The sequence below is a fragment of the Danio aesculapii genome, chromosome 1 (genome assembly GCF_903798145.1).
Source record: "Danio aesculapii chromosome 1, fDanAes4.1, whole genome shotgun sequence".
In the NCBI taxonomy this organism is placed as follows: domain Eukaryota; kingdom Metazoa; phylum Chordata; class Actinopteri; order Cypriniformes; family Danionidae; genus Danio; species Danio aesculapii.
In genome coordinates this window covers 51,053,443-51,066,966 of record NC_079435.1, presented here as the reverse complement: position 1 = coordinate 51,066,966, position 13,524 = coordinate 51,053,443, and the positions used below count along the sequence as shown (strand labels likewise).

The following is a 13,524-nucleotide window of genomic DNA, read 5'->3' as shown; positions in this document are numbered from 1 at the left end:
TGACCGCTCGATAGTTATAATGCTAATCGTGTTCGCTAACTGCGTTCTTACGCAAACCTCATATCTATTCGGCATTTCATCAATAAGCAGATACATTTTACACAGTTTCCAAATAGTTCGCTTATCTACAGAAATAGACGTACTGTACAAATAGACATACTGTGTAAAGTTTCAGCCGTCGAGTGTAATACTGCTTTGTGACTCGACTGACTACGTGACGTTAAGTTAGCTGTTTGAGGTAAAGTTGGTTGTATATTCGCGCATTCGGACTTTCTCGTTATAATTTCAGACTAGTAACGTTATTCTTTGCTAATGCTAAATAGTGGAATCATATTAGCAGCCAATGACTATCAAAAAACAACCTTATCCACAGTCGAATAAATAGTGCTTTGAAGTCATGCTTACATGTGATTTTAGTCCTAATACTCAGTACCACGGTAAACAATATAGTGAGCAACTGAAGTTGTCACTGAAGGAATGTGCGAATGTAAAACCAACTTTACCCAGTTAACTGACACGAACACAAGCATATATTAGTTTATGAGAAACCTGACAAAAGAAAGGTTTTCTTTGGTGGTTCTTGTGTTTGTGAAGGGATCATGGATGAAGGCAGCAGCCAGCCGTCTGATAACAGTATGATGGACAGCTCTAAAGAAGCTGCACTATTGGCCCTGATGGACAGAACAGGCTACAGCATGGTTCAGGAAAATGGTCAGAGAAAGTTTGGTGGTCCACCTCCAGGTAATGTGTGTGTGTGTTTATGTAAGGTCTATTGACGTTTGGATGATATAATTTAGGTTGGCCAGGAGGTAGCAAAATAATGTTAAAGCAAGGCTGTAGATTCGTTCTTGACATTGGTGGGGACATACATCCCTAGAGTTGCATTAAAAAGCACAAATTCTGTTTCACGCTTTTAAAAACATGAATAAAGTACTTAATAATATAAAATAAACACTTAATAATACAAATAACAATCCCGTCCCATGTTGCAAAAGTCAATTTACATGATTTAACTGCAGTCAGGCTTTGAGGAGGTATGAATGTAGAGAAATTTAGAGAGATGTGTGATGCAATTTAAGTGTTTTATCTCGATTATTGTTTTTTATAATCATGGAGGCCAAAATCAAAACTGAATTTTAATTAATTGCACTGCCTTGGTTAATAGTATGGTGAACTCGTAGCGAACTTCACTTGGTGTATGTGTAGGTTAAGAGTTGACGGAGCATTATTTTATTTTAAAGTCGATTGAATTATTGGTTGTGACATTTCAGTAATTGATTGATATTGGTGGGGACACGTTCACTCGTCCATGCCAATTCTATGTCCGTGTGGTAAAGGGAACCCAAAATTACATTCAGAAGGTGTTGAGTTAACTAATAAAAATGTAATGACCAACACATTTGTAAAAAGTTAGGATTGAATCAATGTGTAAATGATGACAGAATTGCAACATTTTCAAGCCAGGCTCATTCTGTAAAGGTACATCTATGTATATTTTTGGAGACTTGGAGTTTTTGTTTTCGCAAATTCACGAGAGGCGAGAGATTTCTTTTGCGAGTGCCATTCGTACCTGTTGTCCCCTCGTAAATCCACCAGAGGTCGCTGTCGACTGACTGACTGACTGACTGATTGACTGACTGATCGACTGACCCAACCCTCCCCCTTCCCTAAACCCCAACCAAAAATATTTTAAAAAGCACAGACTGACTCGCCCACCCACTTCCCAAAACCCAACAAATTTAAAATGCAATTAAGAAAAAGAAAAGCCCTCGTCTGATTTTTACCACATTTTACAGCATTCTAACCCCTTTTATTTACATGTTTATTTTATTTTTTGGCTTCTGTTTTTGTCTTACTTGCTTTCTGGAACCGTTCTTCACCAGACTCGAACTCCGTCGTCGTGGTCAACTTCTCTCTGCGTCCACCGACACACATGTTGAGCTAACGGGACAAACTGGTAACAGCCGGAAAGCCGTCCATACGGAGGTAAGCGGTCAACTGGTAAGCGCGAAAAGGAACGGCTTCATACCGCATAGCGTTCGTTTAAAAATGAAATGCAGCCATACGTACTTCCGGCTACATAATTAACGATCTCTAGAAATGTATATAGGGCTACGTTTTCAGAATGAGCCTATGTTGTACATTTTAGGTGACTATTGTAGATAAACTTGCATTTATGAAATATTCCTGGGGCAAAATTTTCACAGCTGAAAGCAAATTCTCAATGAATCGTGTTTCTTTTTTAATCTTGAATTTTTTTTTCAACTCTTTTTCACAGTCCAATAAAAGGTGATTGACTTTGACAATATATACAGTTAAAGTCAGAATTATTAGCTCCCCTTTGAATTTTTTATTCCTTTTTAAATTTAATTTCTTCTGGAGAAAGTCTTATTTGTTTTATTTCGGCTAAAATAAAAGCAGTTTTACTTTTTTTAAAATCCATTTTAAGGTCAAAATATTAGCCCCTTTAAGCTAATTTTTTTTTCGATTGTCTACAGCAGTGTTTCCCAACCCTGTTCCTAAAGGCACACCAACAGTACACATTTTCAACCTCTCCCTAATCAAACACACCTGAATCAACTTATCATAACATTAGAAGAGACTCCAACACCTGAAGTTAATGGATCAGAAAAGGGAGACATCCAAAATATGTACTGTTGGTGTGCCTCCAGGAACAGGGTTGGAAAACACTGGTCTACAGAACAAACCATCATTATATAATAACTTGCCTAATTACCCTAATCTGCCTAGTTAACCTAATTAACCTAGTTAAGCCTTTACATGTCACTTTAAGCTGTATAGAAGTGTCTTGAAAAATATCTAGTCAAATATTATTTACTGTCATCATGGCAAAGATAAAATAAATCAGTTAATAGAGATGAGTTAATAAAACTATTATGTTTAGAAATGTGTTGGAACAAATCTCGCCGTTAAACAGAAATCGGTGAAAAAAAAAAACTGGGAAGCTAATAATTCATGGGGGCTAATAACTGTATGTGCGTTTAAAAAAGAAATACATCTTATACCTTTTTTTAAAAGCATTTTCCCCTCTTCATTTACAAATATGATATATTGTGGATGGTTTTCTTGTGATATATCGCTGATATTGAGATCTATCATTAGCGGGGCAAAATATCATGGTAATATCATATTGTATTACTGTACCTGAATTTCTAAATAATTTCTTTGATTCACTCCTCTACTGGAATATTCGAATCAGGATTTGATTCCAAATAGAGCTATTCAAGTCTTCTGCCAAAATTGTATTCATATCGCTATATAAACTGCAGCAAAGTAAAATATCTATATGTTAGATTTTTCCAATACCGTGCAGCCCTGTTGTCAACTTTTAATAAGTAAGTTTCATTGATTTTTAAGTAAAAAAAGTTTAGATGACTCCATCTTTTATGATTCTATTTCAGCATATATGTTATAAAATGGGTAATGTTTTTGCTTTACAACATTACTGTAATGACATTTTATTTTAGTTGCATCAGATAGCGATGTCCATAATAACACACTGAAGTCGTATTTCAGGTTGGGAGGGCCCTCCTCCTCCACGAGGTTGTGAGGTGTTTGTGGGTAAAATCCCGAGAGACATGTATGAAGACGAGCTAGTGCCTGTGTTTGAGCAAGCTGGCCACATCTACGAGTTTCGTCTGATGATGGAGTTCAGTGGAGAGAATCGTGGCTACGCCTTCGTCATGTACACCACCCGCGAGAAAGCCCAACGAGCCATCCAGCTCCTCGACAACTACGAAATTCGGCCCGGGAAGTTCATTGGAGTTTGTGTGAGTCTGGATAACTGTCGCCTTTTTATCGGCTCCATCCCGAAAGACAAGAAAAAGGAGGAGATCCAAGAAGAGATGATGAAGGTAAGTAGTTATTTAATTAACTGTCAATGAATCAGTTGTTAAGTGATTTATAGATGTATTTTTTTATTGTAATTGTAAACTCAGGTGACTGAAGGGGTCATGGATGTGATAGTGTATCCCAGTGCAGTGGACAGGATGAAGAATCGTGGCTTTGCCTTTGTTGAGTATGAATCCCACAAGGCAGCTGCCATGGCTCGCAGGAAACTAATACCAGGTGCAAAAGAACAGGGAAAGTTTATAATACGATTCATTGGTGGTACATGAGATGGTTAGCATGACTACCTGTCATACATTAAGGGGTTTTCATTGCTTTTTTTATTTAGAAAAAAGCCAGGTTATGCTTTTTACATTTTTTACACTTCCTTTATTTGTTAATGATGCTTAATTTACTAAATATCATCTGTTTTTATTGTTGCTGTTTATTCAGGATACACCAAATTAACTTTTAAAATCAGATGAATTCCATGGTAAATTAATTGAAAAAATTCACATAAATGATATTGAATTTGTGTACTAGGGAAGCGATACGAAAAAACCTTCACTGTTTATAATGTGAGCAATCAATTTTAATTAGTCTGTTCTTTGTAGTCTGCTGTATAAATGTTCTCTTAATTTATTTTATTTTTCAATTCAAAGGAAAAAAAGAAACACATTTTTCTTGTAGTAAACACATATAGACTAGATTGAGAGACATATTTAATGGAATGTCCTAGAAATTAGCATGTAAAAAAATCAACACAGGCTCATTGTGGTTACATACCCCTGTCTACATTTCTGGAGAGCACAAATTGTGTAGCCAGAGGTACATTTCGTTTTTAAAAAATGAACACTACGGGGTGGTATGATGCTGCCAACGTTCTTTTTCGCGCTACCAGCTGACTGTTTACCTTCGTATGGACAGCTTCTGGTGTTACGTGTACGTCGGCAGACTTGTGATGTGTTATGGAGTTGACTGCGATGATGGGGTTCTAGACCAGCAAAGAATGGTTCAAGAAACCAGGTAAAACAAAAGCAAAAAATTTTTTTATAAAAAAAATAAATAACAGGCTAGAAACAACGTGGTGAAATCACGCGGCTGCTACGACTGTTGGTTGGGTTTAAGGAATGGGGTGGGTGGGTCAGTCAGTCAGTAGACAACAAGCTGGCCTGGTAGGCTGAAGTGTGTATTGCCTGCCTCTGGTGGATTTATGCAAGAAGAGGACACGCAAGATAAATTCATGATCATATAAAAGTGTACACATCAGCCTCTGGTGGATTTGCAAAAACTGCGAGCAGACGTACCTCCGGTTAAGTATTTCGCTGTCCCCAGAAATGTAAACCTAGGTATGTACCTGCAATGAGCCTGGGTTGAAAAAAATTGTTAAGTGGTGAAGGGAAGCAACGATTATAGATTTTGGTTGTACGATTATAGTCTGAGGAATATTCACGGTTTCACGGTTATGATTATTATGCATTCATTAATTTTAAAACTACTACTTACTACTAGTTTAGAATATGACATGAAAACTAATAAATAATAAATACAAAATAAACTAATAAATAGGTGGATCATTCCACTGTGGCGACCCCAGATTAATAAAGGGACTAAGCCGAAAAGAAAATGAATGAATGAACTAATAAATAAATCTTTTAAAGTGTAATTTAAATAAAAAAATAAATATAAATATAGATAAAAATATATAAGTGAAATATAAATATAAGTGAAAAACGTTTTTTAAATATAAGGAATAATTTTATGCAGAAAATAAATGACAACAACAAATATACAAATAAATAGTATTTGTCTAATGTAAATCTAAGCTACATATTAGATAAATGTTTCCATTTTAAAGAGAACAAATGTAGTCAAAGGCTGCTGAACTTCTGTCTGTCAACTATATTACAAAATTGTTTACGAAATTGCAATCACAAAAGACGTGATATGTGAATAGCCCTAAATTAATAGCCTCAGTCATAGCTAATCCAGTGTGCGTGGCTATTAGCCTTGGTGTACAAGCTCAGAACTTTAAACTAACGCACAATTAGCATAACTTAGTTTAGTTGCAGTGCAGAACCGCGGTGTTGAGAAACCTTTACGATTAATTAACCGTGATGAATTAAATCACGGTTAATAGCGAAATCGTTTAATCGTTGCACCTCTAAAGTGGTCTTAAAAATACTATACTAGTAGGAGCAGAAGGCATTATCAAATCAAAATTCTTCCTAATAATTAGACATACAATTAGTTAAATTCCATGAGTGATTGCTGCTCTAATTTTGTGGGTACGTGTTGACCACTTAAACATGACATCTTTTGTAAACATCCACAAAAATACAACAAGCTGAGTGTCTGTCACAACTCGATGTTTCAGGTACATTTCAGTTGTGGGGTCACACCATCCAGGTTGACTGGGCCGAACCAGAAAAAGAATTAGACGAGGAAACCATGCAGCGAGTTCGAGTTCTTTATGTGCGTAATCTAATGCTAAGCACCACGGAGGAGACGCTTCGCTCTGAGTTCTCTCAGCTGAAGCCTGGCTCTGTGGAGCGTGTTAAGAAGCTGACGGATTATGCCTTCATCCACTTCTATAACCGCGAGGATGCCCTAACTGCTCTTGAGTCCATGAATGGGAAAGTTATTGATGGTTCGCCTATCGAGGTAACTCTTGCCAAGCCTGCTAGCAAAGACGGAAACAAAAGATCTGGGCCACGGAGCTGCCACAATGGAGTGACCGCTGTCGGAGGCTACAGTGATTCCAACTTCTTGTTCCAGACCAGAAATGACATGACCATCGGAGCAATGGGCGATGGGTTAAGCGCACACGCTCTCAGCCTGCCATATGCAGTGGACTTAGATCGCTGTGTGTATCCCTTCTTCCCAGGGTCCACTTTGGTCCCAGTCAGCCTGAACACCCTGAAGCCCAGTCAGCTGAGCTCAGCTGTATCATTGCTGGATTACTACTGCCACAAGAATGACTGGTCTCTGCCGGAGTATCACCTCTACTCCCTTGCCGGACAGGAAGGAAAAGTAATGCTAATCTATAAAGTGGTCATCAGCAGCACCAGACGAAGCTTCATGTCTGATAAAGTCTGCACTATACTGGAGGACGCCAAGGAGCTTGCGGCTCAGAATGCACTCTGGAACTTAGGTTAGTTTTTCCTGGCTTTTTGATTCTGTGATGCTTTTAAAGGGATAGTTCACTTAAAAGTGAAAGTTATCTCCTAATCTGTAATGTGGTTTTAAAAGAAGAAAAGTAACATGTTTTGAAGAATGCTGGTCACTGGGAACTATTTTCCACAAATCTTCTAGAATTACTAAGTTTCTTGCCACTGTTGCCTCTGGCCTGCTTTGTTTAAGACTTGTGGAACTGCGTATCGCTGCACTTACTCTTCATTGTTTTGGCCTGACTGATGCAGTTTGATGCAACTTAATCAATGTTAAGCTGCTTTGACACAATCTACTTTGTAAAAGCACTATAGAAATAAAGGAAGATAAAGATACAGTGCTCAGCATATATAAGTGCACCCCTCACAAATCTATATTTTAGATTCATATTTTAATAGGAAGCTATACAATATTATATTTGTGCATAAACATTAGATTAGTCTGTACTGAAACCAAATCTGGAGCTTATCTAACAAAATAACCTATGATAACGGTGCAAAAACTAGTACACCAAAATGTAAATGTTATAGAAAAATATGAAATACAAATTTTAAAAAAGAGGAAAAATCAGGAGAAACAAAAAAAAGTAAAATTTAGTTGAAATGTTGTAGATTGTAATTTTTTTTTGCAATTTTAGCTTGAATTTATTTGTATTGTCTTTCAATTTCTAAATATGTTTGGTGACTAAAATATTATTTTAATAAATATATCTGTTTAATAAATCTGTTTAAATGCACCACAATACATCGCCTATATTCACTGAGAAATGGATAAAAATAATCATTTTCAAAATGGGGTGTACTCCATAATAAGTTAATGGGTACCAGCAACCAGCATTCTTCAAAATATCTTCTTTTGTGTTCAATGGAACAAAAGAAACTTAAATAGGTTTTTAGCAAGTGAAGGGTGAGTAAATGATCACAGATTTTTTTTTTATCCCTTTAAGGTACTACTGACATAGAACTTGATATTTACACAATTATTACGATATATTACACAATTTAGGGCATTAGCATAGAGCATAATGTTAACCTACCATAAATATTAATTAATCATCTGATTGCTGATTGCTGTTATTCAAATGTTATTCATTATTTATAAGCGAATACCAATTAGGGATTAATGTGTGCAATGCTTGAACAAAAGCAACATTTTTAATGCTCATGTTATGCCTTTGATTTAGATTCTTTGTCTTTAAAGTTACACACACTCTCATTGATAGCTGCATATTTCAGAAAGGAGACATGAAGTTAAAAACCTTTTTTTAAAAGCTTTTAAGTGCATAAAGTGACTTTCGTCACACTAAAGGGAAAAAGGAAATATCTTTCTCCAGTGTAAGCCAAGCTTAAACATTTTCCCAATAGACTTTTACTTCTAAAGGATCATGTGACTGAAAACTGCAGCTTTGCCATCTCAGGAATAAATATCATTTTAAATATATTAAAATAGAGAACTTTAATGTGTTTAATGTATAATAATATTTCTCAATATTATTGGTATTTTTGATCAAATAGATCCATCCTTTTCATCATAAGAGACAATTTTACCCAGCCCCTATTGACCTTATTCCTCGTGTACGAGCGGACACAGCCATTTGAATCTGGACTTCCGCTCTTGTTCACTTTTATTAGTTTTTAGATGTTAAAAACAGCTCGTTATGCTGCTTGTTGTTGCAAACTGATATTTTCTTATTAAATTGTTCTGCTTAGTTCGTATGGTCATGAACAAGCTTGTTTGTAGAGCGAGTAGTTTGACCGTTTTCTGCTGGTTGTTATTCCTAGTCATTTCTCCCATAGGCAACTGAATAGAAAGTTCCAAAACAATCGCAAAAACGAGCGCACTTCCATATTAAAGAATAAGGTCAATTGAGTGGTTGTGTAAAAATCAACCAATCTACAAATAATTATAAAAAATCTTATAAAAAACTATAATACTTCCTGATAATCGGGATGCATGATGTTGGAAAAATCTGACATAGAGATGTTTTGTTTTTCTGTGATATATTATATTATATTATATTATATTATATTATATTATATTATATTATATTATATTATATTATATTATATTATATTATATTATATTATATTATATTATATTAATACAATTTCAACAGATGACTTAAATAGCTCTGTTTGATAAAAATTGAGGTACAGAAATCAAATAATCAAATGTAAAATAGCACTGCATAGTCTTCACTGAATAAATAATTCAATAAAATAATTTGTATTAAAGTTACATTTGGTGTAATTTAATCTCTTTTAAACTTTCTTGATATTCTCATACAGTCACAGACCAAACGTTGTCTTAGCGTTTTCTTAACTGTTGCTCAACACACACAATTCTGCTAAAATTTTTAAAAAGTACTCCAGTGTGTCTTGAACCTTTAAAAACACATGTACATGATAAACTTTTGCTCTATTTTGGTCAAAATCTTCAATGACTGTGGCTCTTAATCAACTATAATCCCAATTCAACATTGCAGATCCTGCAATGTAACTGTTGTGGATGCACACATTGCAATATTGATGCTTTAACATACCTACCCTGCAGGCACACAACATCATAAGACATTAATATTAGGTTAGATTTAGGTTGTGACATCAGGTGACCAAAATTCTATGTCTAGCCAGCGTCTAAGGACAACGTTATTGTGACGTCCAATAACGACGCCAATTTACTTTAATATTTGGTTGATTTTAGGTTGGTTTTGGAAAGTGAACAAAATTCAACGTCTGATAGATGTCATTGTGGTAACGTCCACACAACGTCAAGGTGTAACATGAGTAGAAGTTGATATTTGGTTGATTTTAGGTTGATTTTAGGCTGGGCGTTGGACATTGACGTTGGCCTGACGTTATGTTGACGTCCTGTGCCTGCAGGGATTAGTTCACATTTCTGCTTTTTTTTTTTTAAATCTTCAGGTATTGTACTGTAAAAAAAAAAATTAAATCAGGTGAGAGCTGAAATGTCATATGCACATTAAAACCTGTTATTATTTGTGTATGTTTTCTTGTAACAGATTGCTCTGTCAGCTCCTCAGTGAATGTTTCTCCACCTGCACCATCTGGGTCTGGGTTCCTGTCCTTTGGCTGCAGGTCTCTGCCCTACCCAGCATACCCCATGGCCTCAATCTCACCCCCCCCTGCCCATTTCCTGCTCCTCTGCCCAAAGACTCTTCATCCCCAACCAGTCTTCATTCCTTTAGTCAAGAAGTTACTTTGCTTACAGCGTGTTTCTTAACGTTCATATGAGTCGTTTTAATTGTTTTTGATTTAGTGCTGTTTTAGTAGAATAACGTTTCCTCTGTTTACTAGCTCCAACTTACTTCAAGCCATGGTTGTTGTTTCTTTACCAGAGTATTTTAGGCATTCTGTTTGAGCATTTATTTCCCTTTTTAATTCTTAAGAAGTAAGTTATTTACTCGCATTAGAAACAGTGTTTGAATGGAAACAATATATATAAACTGTTACACTGCTAAAATGTCCAACCATCGGAACTTCTCAATGCAGTTGTGGCTTGGTCATGCGTCAAGCCAACATTTGTGTAACATTTCCCTGGCAGATTAAATCTTCATAATTTCATTTAGGTTGTTTTGCTTTTTTGTTGTTGTTAAGCTTCTCTTTGGCATTTGCCCTTGACTTAAATACCTACAACTAGGGCTGCACAATATATAGTTTCAGCATCGATATCGCAATGTGCACATCTGCAATAGTCACATCGCAAAGATATGCAATGTCCAGTCTGAATTATAGTTGACCAGGAGCTACAGAATTGTACTTAATCATTGAATCACTGTATTTATATGGACTTTCTGTGTGATTTATGCTAAAAAACATTTCTTACTTAGAATTTTTGTCTTGTTTCTAGTCCAATTATCTACATTTCACAGCGAAAACAAGATTATTTCATTTACCCCAATGCAGATACTTTCCTTAAAACAGGCAAGATCTCTTAATTTTCACTTATTTCTTCTGACGGTGAAAACTAAACAGTATTTTTACTTGGTCTAGGATTTTTTTGGACATTTGGACTAGAAACAAGACAAAATTAAGTAAGAAAAGCATTTTTTGCTCTATGATTTATTCAACTTCTGTACCCAAATTCAGCTAGACTCCCCAGAAAACCGTCAAATAGAGCTATTCAAACCATCCTCTGAAACAGTATTGAAATATTTATCGCAGAAAAATAAAATATGGCAATATCAGATTTTTCCAATATTGTGCAGCCCTACCCACAACAGAAAAATCGATGCAGTTTTTACCGCTTTTATTATTTAAAGCTTTTTAAATTATTTCATTACATGTAATACTTTTAAGAAATTCTAAGGCAGGCGTTTTGAACAATTATTTATGGCTTAGATTAAGTATTTGAACAGTATGCATACACATACACATGATGATGTAGTGTTATTATGTGTTAAGCTCCAGGGTTTACCTAGTTCATCTTTAGTTGTTTTCAGTAGTGGAATAGCCTTTACCCTACATTTTTAGATCAGCATAGTATGTTTTAGCTGGCAGCTAGCTCTCTGCAATTCTCACATGGTCGCCCACTGAAGCTAAGCTGGGCTGCTCCCGGCCAGTACCTGGATAGGAGACCACATGGGAAAGCTTGGTTGCTGCTGGAAGTGGTGTTAGTGAGACCAGGAGGAAGTGAGTGAAGGGGACTCTATACTGTTTTTGTAGGCTGGGGCTTTCTTCCAGTCTTGGCATTCATAGGATGAAGCCTAGCTGAGCCACTCCAGTGATTTTATTTGTTAAAATGAAATAATTTGTGATGTTTTGGAGGAAGATTGTATTTATAACAGTGACAGATGTTAGCCAAAGTTTGTATGATTTGTTTTGGACATCAAAATGTTTGATTATTTTCAAATTCATAACCATCAGTGTACTTTTTAGTGTTTTTAGGGTTTTTCCCATTAATTTACTATGCAGGACAAAGTGGTGGGATTTTAAAGCAGTGACCGAACCAAAACCTTCACATCAGTAATTCTGTATTGAGTTGAGTGTGTATTTGAAATATTCCATTATAAATGGGTTTCACTTGAGATACTTTTACTTTACTTTCTCTTACTGTTATCATGTTTTTCATTGATACCCATTAAGGACCAGAGGGACTGAAGTTCACCAGAGAAGAGCAGATGTTTGAAGAAGCTCTAGCAACAATTCTGACTTTCAATCAGGCATGTGGATGCATCTTTTCCAATTTTTTAGCTACGACTATTCCAATTCAAAACACTTGAGATATTTTCAACTTTGGTTTACTAATACATTTTTAATTTACTTTTAGGAAAGGCAGAGCAAGGTTTATCGTACAAATCTTGAGTCATCATTGTATTTCCATCAGTAACAGTATACAATAGGTGGGATTTCAAAGCAGAGACTAAACGTGAATCTTCACATTAATAATTCTGTATTGAGTTAAGTGTGTATTTGAAATATTTTATTATAAATGGATTTTACTTGAGATACTTTTACTTTACTTTCTCTTACTGTTATCATGTTTTTCATTGATGCCCATTAAAGACCAGAGGGACTGAAGTTCGCCAGAGAAGAGCAGATGTTTGAAGAAACTTAAGGGACATTTTTGACTTTCAATCAGGCATGTGGATGAATCTTTTCCAATTTTTTAGCTTCGACTATTCCAATTCAAAACACTTGAGATATTTTCAACTTTATTTTACTAAAACATTTTTTATTTACTTTTAGGAAAGGCAGAGCAAGGTTGAAGAAACTTAAGGGACATTTTTGACTTCCAATCAGGCATGAGGATACATCTTTTACACATTTTTAGCTTTGAATATTCCAATTCAAAGATGTTTTCAACTTTGGTTTACTAATGCATTTTTAATTTCCTTTTTAGGAAAGGCTAAGCAAGGTTTGTTGTACAATCTCGCATCTTGCGTCATCATTGAATTTCCATCAGTAACAGTACAATAGGTGTTTTTGCCTCTCCATGCCAGGTAAGACCGTGAAACCACACTTATTTGTGACTGAATACGCTAAAAATATAAGCAGCAAAAATAACAGTCATACCCTATGTCTGATGATTACCTTTTCAAAGCTGTTGACACTTTTAAATTAACCTGTCCACTCAATGTACCTATAAAAGCACTCTAAGCTCAAGCTTCTTTTTTTTAGCATTTCAGACTGAGACACTTCACCTGTCTGGCATTACTGTAGTGCTCATTTACGTCATGTACACTTCATTTGATTCAAAGGGGGTACTCCAGCATTGAAAACCCTGAAGGGGCTTTTTAACATGACGTCTTTTGAAAGCCTGCAGTAACCTTGGAAACCACAACCAAAAAGCTGTGCTGCTGGAGAAACAAACCCATTTCATCCCCTTTCAAAAGATAAGGGGAAGCAGTTTCTTCTAAGCTTAACCTATGCCTAAAAGTTGATATTTAGGATTAACTGATCATTTTATTGTATTTCATCGATTAAATCTAGTAGATCATGCAAATATAGACACCTTTTAATTCGGTATTTGAATGAATGTTCA

General features: G+C 35.6%; 1 protein-coding gene across 1 annotated transcript; it reads left to right on the top strand.

The window, feature by feature from the left end:
* The first annotated feature begins 599 nt into the window (after nt 1–599).
* Nucleotides 600–10,296, top strand: rbm46 (RNA binding motif protein 46). Its single transcript, XM_056451105.1, is given in 6 exon segments — nt 600–741; nt 3,538–3,875; nt 3,960–4,089; nt 6,227–7,003; nt 10,043–10,158; nt 10,160–10,296. Coding segments are annotated over 6 exon segments (1,572 nt in total). The 3' UTR covers nt 10,229–10,296.
* Nucleotides 10,297–13,524: the final 3,228 nt, after the last annotated feature.